The sequence below is a fragment of the Solanum stenotomum genome, chromosome 1 (genome assembly GCF_019186545.1).
Source record: "Solanum stenotomum isolate F172 chromosome 1, ASM1918654v1, whole genome shotgun sequence".
Classification (NCBI taxonomy): Eukaryota; Viridiplantae; Streptophyta; class Magnoliopsida; order Solanales; family Solanaceae; genus Solanum; species Solanum stenotomum.
Genome location: NC_064282.1, coordinates 892,764 through 914,738, shown reverse-complemented (window position 1 = coordinate 914,738; position 21,975 = coordinate 892,764). Strand labels below are relative to the sequence as shown.

At 31.5% G+C, this 21,975-nt stretch overlaps 2 protein-coding genes across 2 annotated transcripts; both read left to right on the top strand.

Annotated features, from left to right (window-relative positions):
• The first annotated feature begins 7,273 nt into the window (after positions 1-7,273).
• LOC125853687 (beta-galactosidase 13-like) lies at positions 7,274-11,880 on the top strand. The gene is made up of 18 exons (XM_049533413.1): positions 7,274-7,473; positions 7,557-7,652; positions 7,805-7,917; positions 8,017-8,083; positions 8,193-8,285; positions 8,642-8,785; positions 8,885-8,979; positions 9,217-9,322; positions 9,398-9,482; positions 9,570-9,688; positions 9,766-9,933; positions 10,009-10,187; positions 10,263-10,372; positions 10,504-10,613; positions 10,708-10,815; positions 10,912-11,019; positions 11,159-11,304; positions 11,394-11,880. The coding sequence occupies exons 1-18, from the start codon at positions 7,306-7,308 to the stop codon at positions 11,872-11,874; spliced, it is 2,496 nt and encodes an 831-aa protein (XP_049389370.1). The 5' UTR covers positions 7,274-7,305; the 3' UTR covers positions 11,875-11,880.
• Positions 11,881-14,247: 2,367 nt separating this feature from the next.
• Positions 14,248-17,985, top strand: LOC125874617 (uncharacterized). Its single transcript, XM_049555535.1, has 11 exons — positions 14,248-14,397; positions 14,705-14,885; positions 15,393-15,467; positions 15,543-15,780; positions 15,866-15,990; positions 16,840-16,873; positions 17,017-17,066; positions 17,177-17,317; positions 17,422-17,486; positions 17,584-17,659; positions 17,750-17,985. The coding sequence occupies exons 1-11, from the start codon at positions 14,298-14,300 to the stop codon at positions 17,910-17,912; spliced, it is 1,248 nt and encodes a 415-aa protein (XP_049411492.1). The 5' UTR covers positions 14,248-14,297; the 3' UTR covers positions 17,913-17,985.
• The last annotated feature ends 3,990 nt before the right edge of the window (positions 17,986-21,975 follow it).

Here is a 21,975-nt window from a genome sequence, read left to right as displayed (position 1 = left end):
TTAGAATTAGTAAGAGATCTCGGGTGTGTTTGGTATGAAGGAAAATGTTTTCTTGTAAAACAAGTAGATTTTTAACTTGTTTTTTCATATTTTGTTGGTGAGTAGAAAATATTTTTTAATGTTTGGTTGGTAAATGAATAATAATTTCAGATAATATCTTTTATTTTTTGGTTGAGATTAAAAAATACTCTTTAGAAAAATAATTTTTGACCAAATGCGTAAAAAATGAACATTTCAAAATTTGAATTATCTTTGAATTTTTTATTTTTTTTTTTAAAATTGACAGTGGTGCTGGTTGGGGTAGGGATAGGGGGTGGCATAAATATCAAAATTTTCATGACCAAACAAAATTTTGAAATATTTTTAAAAATAATTTCTTTTATGGGGGAGGGGATGGCGGATGGGGGGGGGGGGGNAAAAATGAAAAAAAAATTTGCGGGGTGGCCTGGGTGGGTGGCGTAAAAATGATTTTTTTTTAAATTTGAAATATTTTTCAAAAATAATTTTTTGAAAAAAAAAATTGACGGAGGGTGGCCTGGTGGGGGTGGGGGTAGTAGTGGGGTTGGCGTAAAAAATAATTTTTTAAAAAATTTGAAATATTTTTCAAAATTATTTTTAAAAAAAATGAGAGAGGATGATGTCCTGGGTTGGAAGATTGTTTGAGAAATTAAAGAAACCACAAGCAAGTAACAAAACACAAAAGATACGAGAAATTCTACAAGCCCTCATATTGTATTCATTGATCGAGTCTTCTTAGCTAAAATAGTAAAACTCCAATTACATACATAGGATAATTATAATTCAAGAAGAGTAATATAGTTCTCATTTCTTGAGTTTGCAATAATCAAAACACAAAAACAAAATATGTCTCAAATATTAACATTAGCCCTCCTGATTTCCTTGTTGATTACATCAGCGAACGGTGACGAAAAGCCACGTGGCATCACTTACGCTTGATCTTCACTAACGTTAAAAAAAATTTCTTACATCAGTCAACTTGAAAGTTTTTTTTTTTTTAAATTACACCTTATTATTTTTTTGTTTTTGTAAAGAGCTTATTGAGATTGATTTTGGTTGTATTTTGATTTGCAGTACAACTTTGAAGGAAATTTTGAAGGTATTGGTATCATTATGCGGCTCAACGTAATTGAATGCCTAAAGTGAATTTTAATTAGAAGCCTAAAATCTAAACAAACTTCATATATATATTTATTTAAAATTATTTACAAACTTATAGACAAATATAATTCTCCGGAAATAAAAAATGGAGATTCATTAGATTGTTATATACAGCTATGATACTATCTTCACCTTCCTTAAGTTGTCTATACTAACAAACAAACTATAAATCTACACTTATCCAAATAAATTGACCATGATTATATTAACTTGCACCATGTTCATGTCAATACACCAACACTTAATTTCCTCATGAAAGGGGGGAGAGGAGGTCAAAACACATCACCAACTAATTAATGAGATATGGAAATAAATTGAACCTTTTCCAAGTTGGTCATTCCATCAATATTGATTGAAATAATAAGTTAAAGCAATCAACTGTGTTAACATATATAACTAGTTGGGCTTGTCGTCAACCTCAACATCAATATTGTGTGGGCACACAAAAGTTGAGCAACAAATTCTTTTTTCTTTTCAGGAAATTCTAAAACTAAGATAGATAGTAATAAGAGAAATTTACGTGATATTGAGTACAGAAATACAATCTCAATTACTGTTGATGGATTGGAGAAATGCCATTATCATTTCCTCATTATAAGGTACTCCATCTGCCTCATTTTATGTGAGGTAGTTTGACTCGGCATTGAGTTTAAGGAAGAAAGGTAGAATTTTAAAACTTGTGGTCCAAAATAAATGATAGAAATTTGTGTAGTTGTAAATCATTTCATTAAGGGTAAAATAGACATTTTATAGTTAAATTGTTACTTAATATAGAAATTTGTGTTAGGGTTTTGCCCTGATTTTCTTACCTTATTTGAAGTTTATTTTTTCCTTAAAGATAAGTCAAAGTATTACCATAAATGCTTGAACTTTTTTTGAAAGGAAAATATAATTTTCTTCCATATTTTAGTTTATTCTTTCCTTAGAGGAAATGTTTGGAGATCTATAAATTGAAGATCCCTATTCTCATAGCATAACACAATAGAATCCACAATGTAGTTGTTTAGAGAGTTTTTGTTTATGGGGAGATTTTCTCTCTACAGTTTTTATGCTTTTTATTAGTTTTTAATTATGTAGACCAATGGTCATATCAAATAATAATATTATATCTTTTAGTATAGATTTATGTGTCGTCTAATTTATCAACCATATTGTTTGCAATTGTAAGCTTCCGCGTGACGCTCTAATTACCCTTCATAACCCAACAATTTGTCATTCATTTTTAGACTGACTAAAAAGAAAAACAAGTCACATAAATTGGAACAGATGGAGTAGTAAGTTTTAACAAGTGACATCGTATTAACTAGCTAAAACTAGACGGACTCTAACTACAACTATAGGGAAACTATGATCAAGAATATGATGATTTCCTAAGTTTTCTTGGACTTGAAGGCCTTTTTCTTCGATTGCCTCTGATGATTTATGAATCAAGAATAGAATAGTAGATTGTATATTGGAGAGGAAGAAAAAGAATAGAAGAAGAGTAATTCTCTGATTGTATTTCCAAAATGTTACTTTACAATGTACAGAGTTCTCTTATTTATAGTCTACCAAAATAACTAACTTCCTAACTTGATATCCTTACTAACTCAAAGACTTGATAGAAGCCTTCTAGTTTATTTCCTCAACAGCCTCCTTCCAATTGTGATCTTCATCTCGATGTACAACCATAGTGCACCAAAACGTGTCGTATTCTGTAAATAGACAAAAAGTTGATTCATGTTCACATTCATTTTCATTAATTAAAAAATAATATTATAAATTCATTTGAATTAACCTGCATGAAACCTTGGAGTAAAATAACGAATTCTGGTTCTCCAACTTTATAGTAATAGACATACCGAACTGAAGTAGTTAAATATCTACAGTAATATTGAGGATCAACAATCAACATTAATTTGCTCTTATTTATAAGAAATCAATCCAAGGAGATTGGAATAACTTACTAAATGAATAGTTCATGTTATGTGGTCAAATAGGATTAGAAAGCCACCAAATGTTTTACAAGAAGCACAAACAAACTGATAGAAGGAAATATACCAGCCTGAAGAAACAAGTAGTATGTTTGCAATTATAAAATTAAAATAATAAGGACAATAAATTAAGTAAGTCACTCATTTATACCCCGTATTTTTCAATGTGTCTCAAATCATCTGTTGTGTACTCCCGAAAATTCAGGATACCAATCATCATGCTGATAAATTTCTTCCTAACTAAATCATCTTGTAAGAATTTCTTTATACCTATACAAAATTTCCACATTAATATTAATAATAAAGATGAATTAGGATAAAATCCCATAAGAGTGGAAATTGGAAATAATCTCACTCTTACTTTTGCTACAACATTTTTTCTCATTATCAACATGTGTGTAAATCTCAAGAGTGCAAAAGCAAAACCCAGATCTATAAATTGTAAGGTTGTGGGTATAATAATAAAATAACTAATTGTCTTTAAGTAATACTTTTATTATTTTTTCTTAAAAAGAAAAAAACTCATTTTTGAATAGTTTCTCCTTTTTCATTTGAATAGTTTCTCATAGACCAAAGACTTCAAGAAGTTTCTCATAGATCAAAAACTTTCGTCGCCGGCCATTGACATTTTCAACCTCTTCAGGTGTCAAATTATAAGACGATCTCTAGCATCACCTCTCCAATCAAACTGCAAAATAGGAAAAAAAAAAAAAAAGATTAATTAGTGAAACAAAGAAGCTATATTGTCACAGTAAGCCAGATGCAAAAGTGGGGAAGAGTAGGAGCATCTGAAACCACCACATCAAACAAAAATTACATATTTCATCAAAAGCTATAGACTAACCTAAGAAAAAAAAAAGAAGGTACAGAGGCTATATACACTAAGTTGACACTGGTCAGTCTTTGATTTGGAACTATATGATGAAAAATAAAGGTACTACTGAAGCTCAAATCACTTGGAAAATCAATTCTGAAAATATATCTTTTTGGTGGGATGATTGGTTGGGGGATGGTGCTTTAGCTCCTCAATGCAGTCATATTACAAGTCTGAACAATACCACAGTTTCACAGTTTTTGATAGATGGGCATTGGAATGAATCCATTGTGAGACAATGGGTTCCTCCTCTTATTGTTCCTAAGGTCTTGAATTAAGATCTTGAATACTAACATTCTTCTTCAAGAAGGCATCCCTGACGAACCTTTCTGGAAGCCTAATGACAGTGGGGTGTTCTCTTGCTCCTCGGCATGGGATCATATTAGACAGAAGAAAAACAAGAGTATTATCAGTAAAAGCATTTGGCACAAACATATCCCCTTTAAGATTTCCTTTCTTGCTTGGAGGGCTTTAAGAAGCAAGTTACCAACCAATGATAAGATAACTAATTTTGGAATGGAACCTGCTCCTTGTTCATACTGTTACAGACCTGGAGAGGATACTATTGAACATATTTTTATATCAGGTAACTTTGCCAGCAACATTTGGAATTTTTTCTCTGCAGCTGTGGGTGTTCAGCATGTTCACATTCCTCTAAGATCATTTCTGATGAGATGGTGGAGACAGGAATATAAAAATGAAGTGCAGAAATTGCTCATCCAGCTTCCCTTGATCATTTTATGGAACCTCTGGAAAAATAGATGTGCAGCAAAGTATGGTACCATGCAGTCCAATACAGCTAGGGTCAAATTTTTAATCCTTAAGGATGCTATTCACCTACATAGCACAGACTACCCTTACATCCAATCAGGGGTGGCTCAATGTCTTTAAAAATGAGGCGTATGCCTTAGGCCCCAAAATCGAAGGGCCTACTTTTTTAGCAATAATAAAATTATCTTAAGCTTTTTTTAACAAAAATAAATAAATAAAGAATGTTTTAATTTGTTTCGAAACATTAAAGAACGTTTCTTTTTTATGGATCAATTTTTAAAGTTAACTTCCACATGATATGTTTAAGACCACAAGATTAAAAAATATTTTGATATATATATATATATAGCTTTAGTTTAAGATCATAAAAAAATAAAAGTTTTTTTTATTAAAAAGAAAGAAATAACTTGAATCTCAAATATAAAAAAATAATTAAATTTAGATCTCCAACTTATTTTTGACTTTAGGCCACTAATTAGCTTGAGCCGCCACTGCATCCAATAGCCTTTCAAATGGACTGATCTGTTTAAGATGGTGGAGAATTGCAGACATGATACTATGGTTAAAAGTGTGATTTGGGAAAAACCTAGTCAACCTTTCCTCTGCCCCTCCTTGCAATTTTTATATTATAACATGACAAGGACCGGGGGTGTTGCTCAGCAACTGACCCCCCAAATATAACAGGCACAGGGATAAAAAAAAAAACTACACCCTACTGTTTCCCACCATACTATCAAACAACAACTTCAAATTCCCTTGTTACTACTGCTACTACAAGTACAAAAGAAAGTTAAATATGCAACATGGCTTCCACAATTCAACAACAAAATATGGATATTGAACAATGGTATATAAAAATAGAGCAAAAAAAAAAGGGCAAAGTATTATACCCAATCGGTAACAAATTGATGTTATGGTGCGTTCACAGAGCAGAACACCTGAAATTACCCTTGCTTTGATTATTTTTTTAAAAAAACTATTAATTAATGCTTAAAATAGTAAATTACCTACCTGCAAGAGCAGTTGGTAGCAGAGAAATGATACAACCAGGCAAGGGAAAGTTGAAAAGGAAAAACATGTATCGTGTAAATCCGTTTCTGATATAAAGAGATCAAGAGGGCATACATGCTCCTTTTCGCAACCTTTCGGCATATGATTTTACGATCCATCCTTCGCCCGAACGTGTCCATGGCTAACAAAACTAGGAGATACATGAAACATATGTATATTGCCATGTGACAATCATCATCGCAGAGGAAAAGTCGACCCACCTGAAATACCGTCAACAGAGAGTCATAAATCCAACCAGGATGCGGTACTCCGACTGCCCTTGCGATTAGCACCTCTATTTTATCTCATGGGCAAGTCATGTCGATTAAGGTTGATGTTGTATTTTTAAAAAAGAAAATATGTTAAAAATAAAGTTAAGTGTAAGTTTAAATTATATATATGCACCGACAATATAATTAATAAATTAGGTACCTTGTGAAATACCAAGCGTAGTCTGATTTATCTTTAGTTAAACTGTAGAGCTCCAATGGTTCCCTATTCTTAAGTGCCAATTCATTGATAGTTGCTACTTTTTCTTGATATATTTCCCATTTAAGATTCTTTGTTTTTTCTGATGGTACAAAGTTTCTTGAATTGTGCTGGGAGACTACCTGTTTACTTTCATTCATTCCAGTTATACACAATAATCACGACAATTGTCCATTGACAAACGCAACCAATGCATGGCCCATACTTGCAACTTGCAAGACAGTGAGAATATCAGATCTCATGGGCAAGTCATGTCGATTAAGGTTGATGCTGTTGGTATGTTTTTATATTATTTTTATACAATCTTTAATATTGTCGAAGAGAAACTAAAACACATCAAAATTTTAAAATACTTTTATTAAAAATTAAATGGTGTGCTATTTACGATTAATATTCTTTTAACGCAAATGAGTAATGAAAACAATTAAACGTTTTGTTGTATTTGGATGATTTTGTTTATTTAATAGAGAGAGAGAGAGAAAAAAATTGAGGACATGAGCTTCAATTATGCCATGGTTGAGAGCAGTTAGTTTGTCTGCCGATTTAGAATAAATTGATAAATATAATTGTTCTCTTTGTTTTTAATAAAAATCAAGAATTCGGAGTTTGATATCTTATATATCTAATTTATTCTTTTATGTAAAAGTAACTATGTAAGCATCAATTTATTGGTTAATTAATTGAAGTTTGTATACTTAAAAAAAAATTAAAGACATTTTAAATAACAATTTTTTATATTAAATATTTTAAAAGATTGTTTGAGAAATTAGAGAAACCACAAGAAAGTAACAAAACACAAAAGAATAGATCAGGTAAAATACGAAAAATTCTACAAGCCTCATATTGTATTCACTGATGGAGGCTTCTTAGCTAAAACAGTAAAACTCCAATTACATACATAGCTCTTGCATTTGCACTAATAACTTAAACAAAATACACTCATAAAAACACAAAAACAAAAAACAAAAAATGTTTCAATTATTAACGTTAGCTCTCTTGATTTCCTTGTTGGTTACATCGGTGAACGGTGACGAAAAGCCCCGTGGCGTAGCTTACGATGGCCGTTCCTTGATCGTAAATGGAAATAGGGAACTCTTCTTTTCTGGTTCTATTCATTATACCCGTAGTCCTCCCGAGGTGACTTTAAATTGTAATTCTAGCTAGCTATTTTGACCTATTTAGTACTTAATTACTATGTCTCAAATTTTCCCCACACACAGATGTGGCCAGAAATTATTAGAAAGGCTAAAGAAGGAGGTATTAATCTCATCCAGACTTATGTGTTCTGGAACATTCACGAGCCCGTTCAAGGCCAGGTAATTCAGACAAATTTAGAATTTATTATCATACGTACGTACGTACGTGAGTATATAAATTATCGAATCCGGTAGTGTTAAAAAAATTGTTCTACGTATGTCATTGACTCGCAAATTCGAATATTTAGAATTTAATGTTGGTTGATTTACAGTACAACTTTGAAGGAAATTTTGACATTGTCAAATTCATCAAGGAGATAGCTGAACAGGGTTTGTATGTAACTCTCAGAATTGGACCTTATATTGAAGCAGAATGGAGTTCTGGGTATTTACACAATTTATGCAGTGTTAACTAATTAATTTCTTATTTTTATGGTCCTTAATTATGACCTATTAACCAATAATCTTTTGATCATGGAAACAGAGGGTTTCCATACTGGTTAAGAGAGGTTAAAAATATCACATTCCGTTCTTATAACGAGCCATTTGTGGTATGTAATCACAATTTGCATACTTTTAATTAAATATATACTTTTTTAATGACTTATTTAATTGATTGATTGATTGATTTGTTCTCTCTTTGTCTTCTCCATTTTGAAGTACCACATGAAAAAATATTCAGAAATGGTCATTGATTTGATGAAAAAGGAGAAATTGTTCGCACCCCAAGGAGGTCCCATTATCTTGGCTCAGGTTTATTATCAATTTATTTAATTAACGTTTTTTATATGTACTAATAATAATAGTATAGTGTATTTACACAGGGCACACTATCAAATAACTACAGATAATAATAATAATAATAATAATAATAATAATAATAATAATAATAATATAAAGTAGGAGGGTCTAGTAATCTTAACCGTGCGTATTATTATATTTTCACTTGTTATAACAGACTATCAATCAATTTTTTATTAGATTGATCACTTGTAATTACCTTAGAACAACTTGTTGAAAATAAATTAGGTGATATAACTTTTTAAAATGTAATTTTTTAATTTCTACACGTTAACTTAAATCTTTTAATAATTATTTTTACTTAACAGATAGAAAATGAGTACAACAATGTCCAAGCTGCTTATAAAGAGAATGGAAAGAAATATATTGAGTGGGCAGCAAATATGGCTGTTGGATTATACAATGGTGTTCCCTGGATTATGTGCAAGCAAAAAGAGGCCCCTCCTACAGTAGTACGTTCATTTAATTTATTCTATAAAATTATTATTATTGAAGAAAAAAATACTTTAGAAATTAAATAACACAATATTAAAATATTTTGTTTCCATCAGATAAACACGTGCAATGGAAGGCATTGTGCGGATACTTTCACGGGACCTAATGGGCCCAACAAACCTTCTCTGTGGACTGAAAATTGGACTGCCCAGTAAGTTCAATCTTCAGAGTTTAATTTCACTAACTAATGGTTAGATACCAATTACTCCATGATTCTGAACCATTCGATCATCTAAAAAAATAAATAGAAAGTTCATAGATAATGTATATACTTTATACTATATATATACACACAACATATACACTTGGACCATGGTATATGTATAATTTTTAATTTACTGATAATTATATTTGAAGGAACCTAGTTGTTAACAAAAATGAAATACAGGTATAGAACATTTGGAGACCCTCCATCACAAAGATCAGCAGAAGATCTTGCTTTTTCTGTGGCTCGTTTCTTTGCCAAAAATGGGACTCTTACAAACTATTACATGGTAAATCAACATATTTAATTTTTAACTAATTACTAATTAACATGTGTGTTTTTAACTTTTTTATTATAATTTCAGTACCATGGTGGAACAAACTTTGGAAGATCAAGTTCTTCTTTCGTGACTACTCGTTATTATGATGAGGCTCCTCTTGATGAATTTGGTAAATTATTCTATATGAACTAATTAATACTATCTATCCAAGTACTTTGATTTAATAAACTAATTAAATTAAATGTTGATGGATTAGGTTTAATGAGGGACCCGAAATGGAGTCACTTGAGAGACTTGCACAGAGCTTTGAGATTATCAAGAAGGGCTCTTCTTTGGGGTACTCCCACAGTACAAAAGATTAACCAGGACCTTGAGGTACGTATGTAATTATTAGTATAAATTTAGTACTTATGTGACTTGGATTATGATGATGTGTAATTTGATACATACAGATCACTGTGTATGAGAACACTGCTGAGCATATGTGTGCTGCCTTTTTGACCAACAATCACACCACTCAACCTTCCAACGTTACATTTAGAGGAGCTGCTTATTACTTGCCTGAAAAATCAGTTAGCATTCTAGCTGATTGTAAGACTGTCGTTTACAACACTCAAACGGTAAACAAATCCACCTTAATTTTGTTTTTCTTTCAACTGTTATATGTATTGTATAACTGGAATGAAAGTAAACAGGTAGTCTCCCAACACAATTCAAGAAACTTTGTACCATCAGAAAAAGCAAAGAATCTTAAATGGGAAATGTATCAAGAAAAAGTACCAACTATCAGTGAATTGGCACTTAAGAATAGGGAACCATTGGAGCTCTACAGTTTAACTAAAGATAAATCAGACTACGCGTGGTATTCCACAAGGTACTATAATTTATGCATATATTTAAACTCAAACTTGACTTTACTTTTTATATATATTATTTTTTTAAAACACAGCATCAACCTTAATCGACATGACTTGCCCATGAGATCTGATATTCTCACTGTCTTGCAAGTTGCAAGTATGGGCCATGCATTGGCTGCGTTTGTCAATGGACAATATGTTGGTATGTTTTCTAATCATATCTCTTAATTAATTAGGGTGTGTTTGATGTTTTCCATCAACATGGGGATCAAATGACTTGCCTCATTTTTGTTTATAAATATTTGTAACTCTTAACTTGATACTATTTTTTAGGATTTGGGCATGGGAACAATATTGATAAAAGCTTCGTTTTCCGGCAACCGGTCGTCTTGAAACCAGGAGTTAATGACATCACCCTTTTGGGTGAGCTAGTTGGATACCCGGTATTTATTTAATCTTTTGATCGTTTTAAATTGGAGATGGAATGATGATGAGAGATGGATCACAATTAGAAGCTAATAAATACTAGTATTACAGAATAGTGGAGCTTATATGGAAAAGAGGTTTGCTGGACCCCGTGCTGTGACACTTCAAGGTTTAATGGCTGGAACTCTTGATATCACCCTAAATGTTTGGGGACATGAGGTATATATGCATATTTGACAATAGTACTTTGTATTCAAATGTTAATAAATTAAATCAACTAGTACTAGCTAGTAAAATTCCAAATCATTGTTTCAGGTTGGTGTATCTGGAGAAAAAGAACAAGTATTCACTGAAGAGGGTGCACAGAAAGTAAAATGGACTCCCGTAACTGGTACTCCTCCAGGACCTGTTACTTGGTATAAGGTAATTAAGTTGGAGGAAATTATTCCTTCTCAAATATAGTGTGTATGTACACACTATCCTCTCCAGACCCTATATATATAGTCTATAGATAAAGTTCATTGATTATATTTTTCTCGACTATTTTGGGATATTGTTACAGACATATTTCGATGCCCCTGAAGGCACTGATCCAGTGGCCTTGAAAATGGACCAAATGCAAAAAGGTATGCTGTGGGTTAATGGTAAGAGTCTCGGTCGTTACTGGGTTTCTTTCCTCTCTCCCCTTGGACAGCCCACACAATCTGAGTAAGTATTACGTACAATTAAAAAACATAAATTGAAAGGTAAAAAAATGATACGTACTTACAGTATTAAATTTATAAATTGATTTGAAGGTATCATGTTCCAAGAGCATTTTTGAAGCCAAATAATAATCTCCTAGTTGTTTTCGAAGAAACAGGAGGTCATCCAGCAAAAATAGAAATTGTAACAGTGAATCGAGACACAATTTGCAGTATGATCACGGAATATCATCCTCCAAATGTTAAAAATTTTGAGAGTTCTGGCAGTAAATTCTGCCCGGTTGTTGAAGATCTTAAAGCAGGAGCTCATTTAACTTGCCCCGATGATAATGTGATCGAAAAAGTTGAATTTGCTAGTTATGGTGATCCAGATGGTGCATGTGGAAATTTCACTATGGGAACTTGCACTTCACAAAATAGTATTAAAGTTGCAGAAAAATATTGTTTGGGAAAGCACACTTGTACTATCCCAATTGAGAGAGTAACATTTGATGAACCAAACAAGGATCCATGCCCTAACATCTTTAAGACTTTAGCTGTCCAAGTCAAGTGTGTTGTACCAAACAAAGATTAATTAGTTATTGATGGGTTGGTTGAAACATATAATATAGGTTAGGCCATTGAATCCAGTATTATATATTGTGATTTAGAATTATTATAAGTGATAAAAATTGTTATTATTTTAAACGATACGTCTATTTGATTCTAGTCATTAATTACTTGTTTTAGTTTTTTCTTTCTTTTTGTATGATATAATAATTATCCATATCATGGCAGAAAGGTGCTATATTAAAAATTCACAGACAATCAAGTAAAGGATTTAGTCGTATGGATGGTCACTAAACTTATGGTAATTGGTCAGCAAAAATTACTTTCTTGAGCAAAAAATGCATAGCTAATTAAAAGAGGATATTTGCTACAAAAACACAAAGTATAAGTATATTTGTTAATTTTATGAAGATATGATAAACTATTGATACTCCACGTAATTGTAGAGTTTGAATAAAAGATGTAGACAAATCAACAACAAAAACATAATTAACCCTATATTATATGAAAAATAAGAGACTATAATTTTCTTTAGGGTCCACATTTAGCTCTAATTAAAGTCTTAACATTATCCCATAAACATCAGAAACCAATCAAATGTTATATCCTACTCTTCTCCAAAAAAAAAAGAAAAAATTAATACCAAAACTCCCAAAAGCAAAGTAACAACTGTTGCAGCTACGAATTTGTTTTCAACTTTCTCAAGTATCAATATCGATAAATTTATCCGAATACGGGCCTCAAATAGAAACTGCAAAATGAGAAAAATCATCAGAAGACGGAAAAAAGTTAAGAAAAACTCAATATATATATATAAAAATAGAAGAGAGATTAATGTAATACCCAGCCAAGAAGATATCAACCGATGTTGCGGTAAATCATTAGAACAAATCTCCTAAAAAAACATAGGGTTTATGTTATTCCAAGTATTAATTTGCAAAACTAAAAAGAATATCATAAAACGTACCGAAATATAGGTGGCAAATATAGCAGGTACAATGAGGATAACCCAGCCCAAATATAATGTGCTTCCTTTACAGAACAAAATTATAGCAGCATAGATGCACCCCTTGAAAACGAGCGTGAGAGCTATAGTTGTAGTATTTAGTCTAGGAGCAAATAGATCCATAAATATAATGAGCATAAGATATATAGTAGATATATAAATTACGATAGATAGATTATTCTTGAAATAAAGAAAAAGCCAAGCTTGTATTAGACTTAAAATCAAATCATAAAGAAGGCCGTTTGGAAAGATTCGTATTAATCTCCCTATTATATCCTCAACCCAAATCCCATGGTTCATCAAACTGATCAACAAATGTACACTCAAAGCACCAAAAATAGCACTTGAAATACCACACGATAAACACCAAAAAAGAAAAATTACCCACAAAAGGATATAATAAATAATAAGTTGTTTGGGAAGTAAACGTTATCGTTAATAAAGATAAGAGAGATAAAAATAATAATGCTCGTATTGGGGATTTCATTATGTAGTTTATGAAGTTGTATGAGATATAGGGAGAAATGAAGGCTTTTAATTTAAATAGGGAGAACTTGTAGGTTTTTAGTTTTAACATTGAACAAGGTCTCTTTTACAAGTAAAACATTAAATTAAAAATCTTATTGTTTTTACATTGAAGGAGGTCTCTTTTACAACTAAACATCAAATTAAATTCTTTTTTTTTAAAAATTGGGGCTAGAGTTATTTTTGTTCAACTCTTGTGTTAACTTTCACAGGTGTCGTGTTATAGTATTGAATATGTTAAAATTAAGTAATTACACAACTTAAGATATCATAATTTCTAAAAATTTATACCATTTGAATTAATTACAAAAATCCTTTTTTTCCTTCTATCTCTCTCAACATCCAGATAATTCACTCTACTCCACCTCTATCAGATAAATTACAACTTTGTTTGTGTACAATGTATCTGGTACAATTGTTATTGTTGATATATAACCACAATTATTTCAAACCTAAATCATAATGAATCTGGTTTATAATTATGTAACTAATACATAACTTATGTATTGTTTGCTATGTATCAGATGAAAGAGAAGTGTATCTCCAAGTTTTGAAAAACCTCAGATTATTGTAATTTGAAAAACTTTTGAGATAGAATGTAATTAATGCCCAAATTGTTGGGTTTATGTACTTTATACATATATAATGTAACTCAAAAGTATTGGATACCATCCAGTCCATTAAAGTAATCAGGGCCCAATTTATAAAAGTAATCAAGACCCAATCTGTAAATTGAAAGCCCAGCCCATTTCCATCCGGTTGCAGAGAGACTCAGCCCTCAAAGCATAAAGCTTCCCGCCATATACTTTCAATCTCCCTCCAAACTTCAAATAAATTTAAAATCACATCAGAGTAATACTAATAAGGAAACAAAACCCTATCTTATTTTTGAATCATCAATTTCTCAGAAAAAAAAAATGTCGAAATCGAATCACCAAGAAGACCTGGATCTCCTTCTTTCACTTCCAGATAGGGTTTTGGAAACCCCTCCGGCTTCTCCTTCATCTCGTTTCCCAGGTAAATGTCCAAATCTTGTTTTTTGTGTCTAATCAAATTCACTTAAGAGCTAAGAAACTAAATCTATTCTTGATTTCTTTTCCACATAAAAAGAATGAATTAGTTTCTTGATTATTTATATGGGATTTCTGTGGGCTGTTTTGATTAGTTTATGACGAAATCATGTTTGGGATTTTAACAGCTAAGAAATCTATTTGTTGTATAGGTAGAGGTAGATGTTTCTTGATATGAATCTATTGGATTTGAGAGATTATTTTTATGAAAATTTCTGTGGGTTGTTTTGAAAAATGTTATGTCTATTTTACAGATTATTTGTCGGATGATGGATCACCAAAGCGAATGGGGGAGGCAGATATGTCTGTGTTTAGGGATGCTGTTCAGGATTGTCTTGATTATGATACTGAAATTGCCAAGAAAGCTGCCAAATCAAAGCATACAAAGGGGTCAACTGATGCCGACGTTGAAAAGTTTTCGGGTTTGCGAATTAGGTATGTACTTTGACATAGGCCTTATGGGTGCATATCCAATGGGCTCTTGTTGCAGAGATCATGATGCATTTTCCTGTCAAACTCATTATGCTGTTGGAATTTGAATGTTGCTAGCATATTTTTGTTTCGATATTTTCTGTAGAACTTCCAATTTTTCAAGATGACAGTAAATTTACTTGCCTACGTTTCAAATTTTGATGAAAGGAAGTCCCAACTGAGAATGTATTATTTGGGCTTCTTAAAAAACTCATCAGATGCTTTTTGGCTTGCGGTTACTATTGATAGAAATGCCACATAGGTGCTTGTATGTTAGTTCCATTAATTTAAAATGGTGGCCAACTTTGATTGTTATTGGTGAAGTTGCATTAGTGTTTATGCTTTGATTAGATTGGTTTGAGATAGATGGTTGCTTCAGTTCTAATGTTGTGCCAAGAAAGTTACATATGAATGGTCTATTTAGATACTCAACATCCAACTAATATTTTTACACTTCATCCTTTCACTCAGAAATCAAGTAGTTTCACCTGTTGAACTGAGCAACCATTTTGCTGATATTAGGTTCATACGGTTATCAGCAATAAGGTATGTTAAGATGCTGACTGAGTCACCTGAATAGTTTTGTTGGACTATATTATAATATATTTAACTATCTGGTAGGAATTCGCTTCTAGGCGACACCCTTTCTGGTTGTTGGGCAACTGTTGGTGTTTTAACCGAGAAGGGGCAACCAAGAACAAGTTCAACAGGGAAGACATATGCAATCTGGAAAGTTGGATCTTTGGATGAAAAAACTATTTCTCTTTTTGTTTTTGGTGATGCTTATCAGAAGAACTGCAATGAAAAGGCTGGTGCAGTTTTTGCGTTGTTTAATTGCAGTGTACGCAAGGACAACTCGGTATTGTTATCATGCCTATCAATAAGTTCATTTTCTTTAAGATTTATGGTGGGTTACTAATGCCTCTTCAATGCCCTTTATCCAGGAACATGGATTTTCGTTGAGTGTTTATTCATCCAGTCACATTTTAAAGATAGGCACATCTGTGGATTATGGAGTTTGCAAGGGGAAAAGGAAGGATGGGATGGCTTGCACTGTAATCATTAATAAGTACGACCTCTGATTTTATGTATTGTTATTCGTTACATGCATATAGTCGTGAATGAACTGAATACTTTCAGGCAAAGTACTAAAGAAATGGTTGTCAGATACAATAAGATGCTCATGAGATATGCATAAAATGCTCTTCCGTTTACTTGTTTATTCTCAATTTTGTGGTAAGTACACTGTTTCTCACCAATTACAAGGTGACCAGATGTCTCATGTTTGTTCTAGAGGCATGCTCTTGATTTGATATTTGGTTTGGGCAGTCTAAAGTAAAATTCTTCTTCCCTTTTATAAAAACATTTGGATTATCACTTTGGAGGTTTCATGGCCTTGGGCGGTGAAAGTGATCTTGCCTGGTCCTTACATAAGAGGTATCCATTGTTTACATACGAAGAATGAAGTACTGCTGCTCCTCACAATTCTCATTTAGATAGCATACATGTTGTTTGGTTTTGATTTGCTTTAACCATGATAATGTCCTCATCCAGTCATTAATGTGGCTTTTAATTCAGTTTGTTTTGATTTGGAACAGAGACAATATGAAATTTGTGTCTCAATTCTACATTGTAGTCCTCCTTCCCATGGCAAGAGTGGAAGAATGAAAAGTGTAATCTTGTAAACTAGCTAGCGATCCCTATATAGTAGCTACTGCAATTGCTTGGTCAAGTTGTGTACAAAAGTAATAGGCTTTCCCTTTACAAGAGTGATACGGAGATGCTTACATACTATAGTTGTTTATGCAGATTATCATAAACTATGGTTGCTTCTTACCCAATAATATTGAGCCTATGGAAACTCGTTTTTGTTGTTCTACTCCTTGTGATAAAACTTATGGATTGAGAACATTTGCAGGCGTCGTGGAACATATTGCAGCTACCATAAGCAGGTAACCTATTTACTGCATACACTTGTATATTAAGTCTGCTTGGTTGCTTGCTCCGCCTTCTCCATGTGCTCTTTAACTGAAACTTGATTTACTAGCGAAAGAAATTAATGAACTGATTGTGTTTCTGTTACTTGTTCCTTCAGAAAACATCTGAGAAATACTCGTCCAGCATGAGGGCTGAACTCAAAGGCGGGTGAGTGATTACCTTCTCAACCTCTCAATATTGCATTTACTTGGAGAATTGAAAACTTATTTCTTATTTCTTCTTCAGCTCTCTAATTGCTGTTGGTCTATCAAATTCAGGAACCTACGAACGGGTTTCAGAGATCATCTCAAGTCTGAAGGAATTTACGTCGTTAATCCTTTAGCTGACAAGACAAACTTCACAAAGTCTAAAGCACCATTGAAGTTACTGTCAGTAGATGGATTGAAAAGGGCATTAAGGTTTGTTCAAGATACTTGGTGCCATTGCTTTAATCTTGAAAAAATGTTGACTCGCATATTGCTTAATAGTCATTACTGACTCGATGATACTTATTCATGAACAGCAATGCAGGGAAAGTGACTACCAATGTACATTCTCAGGGAATAAGGTTTCTTAGTCAAGTTACAGGTTAAAACTTTAGTTCTTAGAACCTGTTCTAGTTCTCCTAACATCTGTGACATTCTTAATTCTAGTTTTGCTCATTGCATTTCTATCTGTGTTACAGGAAAATTGAACTCAAACAATACCAAAGAATCTATTACTGGTCGAGATCAAACAAGAAATGTGACAACAAACGAAAGGTGACAGAGATGGCACAAAGAAAAGTTGCACTTTTTGACCTTATATTATGTTGTCTGTTTGGTGACAGGGTAATCTACTCTTTTTTTCAGGCCATCCTCCACCAAGAGAAAGAATCCAAGTGAAACAAGACCAAGTCACAGTTGTGATCAAAAGAAGCCAAAAATGGGGCAACAAAATTCAGGACAAAACCTTCAACAGGTTAAAGAAAAAATGATAGAACTAGACATTGTCAGTTCAGATGATGAACTTTAAGATTTATAATCATCTGATGTAATGTATTCCTATGCTCTTTAAGATAGTAAATTCTTAGCTTGTTGTAGAAGTTTTTTTTTAATTGAAAAAAGAACTTTTAATCTTATTGTAGGTGACTTTAACTTTTATATATTTGACGTATAAAAGCCAAAACAGTGAAATCAGTAACATAGAAAACAAGGTAGATTGTTATAGATAGTGGTAGAGTTACAACTGAATTTATAGGTTCAACAAAATTCAATAGTTAAAGCGTAAAATTTATATTTTTGATAAGAAATTTACTCGATATGCTTAAGATATTTTTATCTAGAATCTATATATTTCAAATTTTGAATCTGTCTTACAGATATTTGGAAGTGGTCCATACGATTGGTAGGTCATGCATGCACATGGGAGTTGATTTGTCTCGAGGCCATGTGCACCCAAAATTCCTGCCCTTGCCAAATATGTGTACGTTTTGCAACTAAGATAAAGTTTTTATTACTATAATATAGAATAATTAGGTGAGTGACTAAAAAGTCATAGATTCTTTTTCCTAAAAAAGAGTTAGTAGGCAACTGCACCTTGTCTTATTAGGATAGGGAATCATAATAATACAAAATATGATCATAATAAATCACCCGTTAGGTAATGGTGTTGACAGTGTTCTCCAATCTTTACTCTAGATCCTAGTGAATACACACAAAATTTTAAATTTAATCTTTGGCTTTTCTTTATAATGAGTGTTTAGGAAACCATAAGTGATGGTTTAATCATTTTAATTTGTTTAGACTTGAGGTTTAAGAGACAATTGTCCAACAACAACTACTTAGTTGTAGCACATTGTTACTGGCATTGATATATTATGGTAAAAGATAACGTTTTGTTTTACTATTATATTTCATTTTCACTTGTAGTTTGATTCATTCTCTTAAACACAACACGTGATAGTGAGATTCGAATTCAAAACTTCTGTTTACTCTAATATCATATTAAATTATATAAAACGTCTTATTTAAGTGGACCGGAATCGAGGATCGATCTAATGCTGGCCTATAAATAATATTTGTAGTGCATGCACGGATCAATGCTGTGGGTTCATTTTTGTAAACCCCCATATGCCATTTATCACTAGATTGTATTTATTAATTCATCGAGTAGAGATATGTGGCCTCTCATTTTCACTCAATACCAACTTCTCATCTACCATGATTATTACATATTGTACCATGGTTGTTCACGAGTCACTACCTTAATGGACACTCGTGTTTTGGCACCATGCATCTAGACCAATAGTATAATATTCTTTTGTCACAATCCAAGACAAAGATAATATGTTATGATTTTTAACTATACTTTTATACTCTTATCTTTTTAATAATATTCAATTTGTAAGAAACATTTATTAAATAGAGATTTATTGAAGTTTTAAAAGACATAATTTTTGCTAAGCTGACCATTCTTTTGAACAGAAAGAGTATTATATTAAAATTATTTGTTGTAAAAGTCATTAATTAGGAGTTTTTGGCCATTTTTACCTTTAGTTATATCTTAAGATATAATCTGATCTATTTATTGAGTATACATACTCGATTAATTATGTGTCATCTTGTCATCTCCCTGTAATTGAGACGTAGTGGGTGTTTTGAATAGACTTATTTTTAGTGATTTTGGCTTTTCATTTATTTTTTATTTTATTTTAAAAGTGTTTGGATAACACAAAAAGTGTTTTAAACACTTTTTAAAGCTGAAAATTAAAAAAAAAAAAAGTCAAAACCCAAGAGTTGGATATTCCCAACTTATTACTTTAACTTTTATCTTATATATATGTCACTTAAAAAAGTCAATCAAAATACTCCCGTAGTCTTTAAATACAATTTTTTCTAAGAATAAAATAGAAAAAAATAATGATTTATCTTAAACTTGTAGAATGACATATTAATTTGATATATCTATTTTCAGAAAAACTGGGACAAATAATTTGAGACGTATGAGCAGAAAATTACGTACTTAAAAAGGAGTTGTCAATTTTCTTCATTTTTGCTTTGGAAAGAAGGCAAAGGTCAACCTCTTTCTAGTTTGTCAGGGTCATTATTTAATTCTCATTTATGATATAGTAGTATATATATAAAAAAAAATATATATATAATTTACCCTGTCTCCATGCAAAACTTTTGTGGCCTTCATTCAAATAATAAATATACAGTACTAAGTACTAACGACTTAAAATATTTTTGAGACGTTAATAGAGTTAGGTGCAGGCTTTCACATCAATACACCAAACGATCATCAACTGTTTTTATGTAAATATTATGTCGTTACGTTGGACCATTTTGAATATGCTAACTTATTAAAATGTTGTTTATGTATATTAATAATTACTAATATATTAACTCCACTAGAGTTATAGTCATAAGTAACTTATAATGAAGGGACATGTTTAAATGTGATGACATTATGATTAATTGAGTTAAATACCCTTTTCGTCTGGTTTTACTTGTATTCTTAAGAAATAATAAATTTAATATTTTGAAAAATGACTTTATTTCTTAATTTTGTAAATTGAACAACAGAATAATAATAATAAATATTTATTTTTAATATAGTGGACCAATAAAAGTGAACGGAGAAATATTAATTTATTGTTATATAAAATCTTGTCAATCACACAAGCTAACTTCCTATGTGGTTTGCGAGTTATTGCATAGGAGCGGGGGTTTTACCCTGTGCGCACCCAAAGGGTAGCGGCTGCGGGTTTCCCTTGTCATCAAAAAAAAAAAAAATCACACAAGCTAACTAACTTTTCCATCTAGCCAATTATCACAAGTTCAAATTGTACCCAAAAAAATCATCATAAGTTTAACTGAAATTGTTATTAATGAGAAATAGTAGGAAACTGTCGGAATGTACAACTTTAAAAGCTGCTGTATTTTTGTTTGTAAAATTTATGAAGTTTTGATTATTTGATTTGCTTAAAACTTATCCATATGAAGGTTGAATATTTATGCCGTCACGTTACAAAATATTAATGGGATATCCTGCATTAATTATTGCTAAATTTATTACTACTATTTTACCCTTCACATAAATGTTTTAATATAGGAAAAATTACATGTGCTAACCTTATTTTGAGAGGCTACTTTTACGTTTTGAGCGTTATTTTATTAGGAGAAAAATGCACTCAATTTATTTTACATCTTGCTCAAAATTATATATATTGATATAGAAGTAAATTTTAAATTTCACTTTTAAATGAGCGAATAAAATTATTCCCTCTATCCTTCTTAATTTATGCAAAGGCGTTGGAAATGAAGGAAAGCAGCCACTATTCTTTTTCTTTCTTCTTTCCTTTCCATTAGGAGAAGTGAATTGGTTCATTTAGTCTTTCTATTTACGTAAATTTTTGTTTTTATTGGTGATTATGTTGGGCTAAAGAAAACTATCTGACTGAAAAAAGAGGAGCGACTGTTTACTGATGATTTTCAACACACAAATTTCGATTTAACTATTTTAAGAATAAAATAAAAATGCAAAAAAGAGTTTATACGTTAATGTGATAACTCTATCAATGAAAAAAATTGTAGCTTCTTTGTATTTTTTTTTTGAGAGAGTAACGAATCCCTCCGTCATTCACATTATATTCTTTCCTTCTTAAAAAAAGGAAATATTGGTCATATATATCATTTTACTAACTACAATTAATTACCCTCAAATCTGAATTAATCTATATATAATTTTCTGACAAAAATACTCTATTACATACCAGAGAAAAGAAAATATATACACTGAAAATCGTCTACAAACCAATTATTTGCTTAGAACAGGTGACAGAATTAGAAGTTTTACTAAAATAAAAATATAAAAGAATAAACACACGAAAAATTTAAATGACTCACCATGTATTTTCTTCAATAGAAATAAACCCTTTACGTTTGAGGCTCGATCAAGCCATGTTCAATAGTACATCTAGGGGTGTTCATGATTCAATTTGAATCGGTCATTGGTTAAATCAAATCAATCTAGTCATTTTTTAATTTTTTAAAACCAAATCAAACAAAAATAATAATCGTTGGTTTGGTTCAAT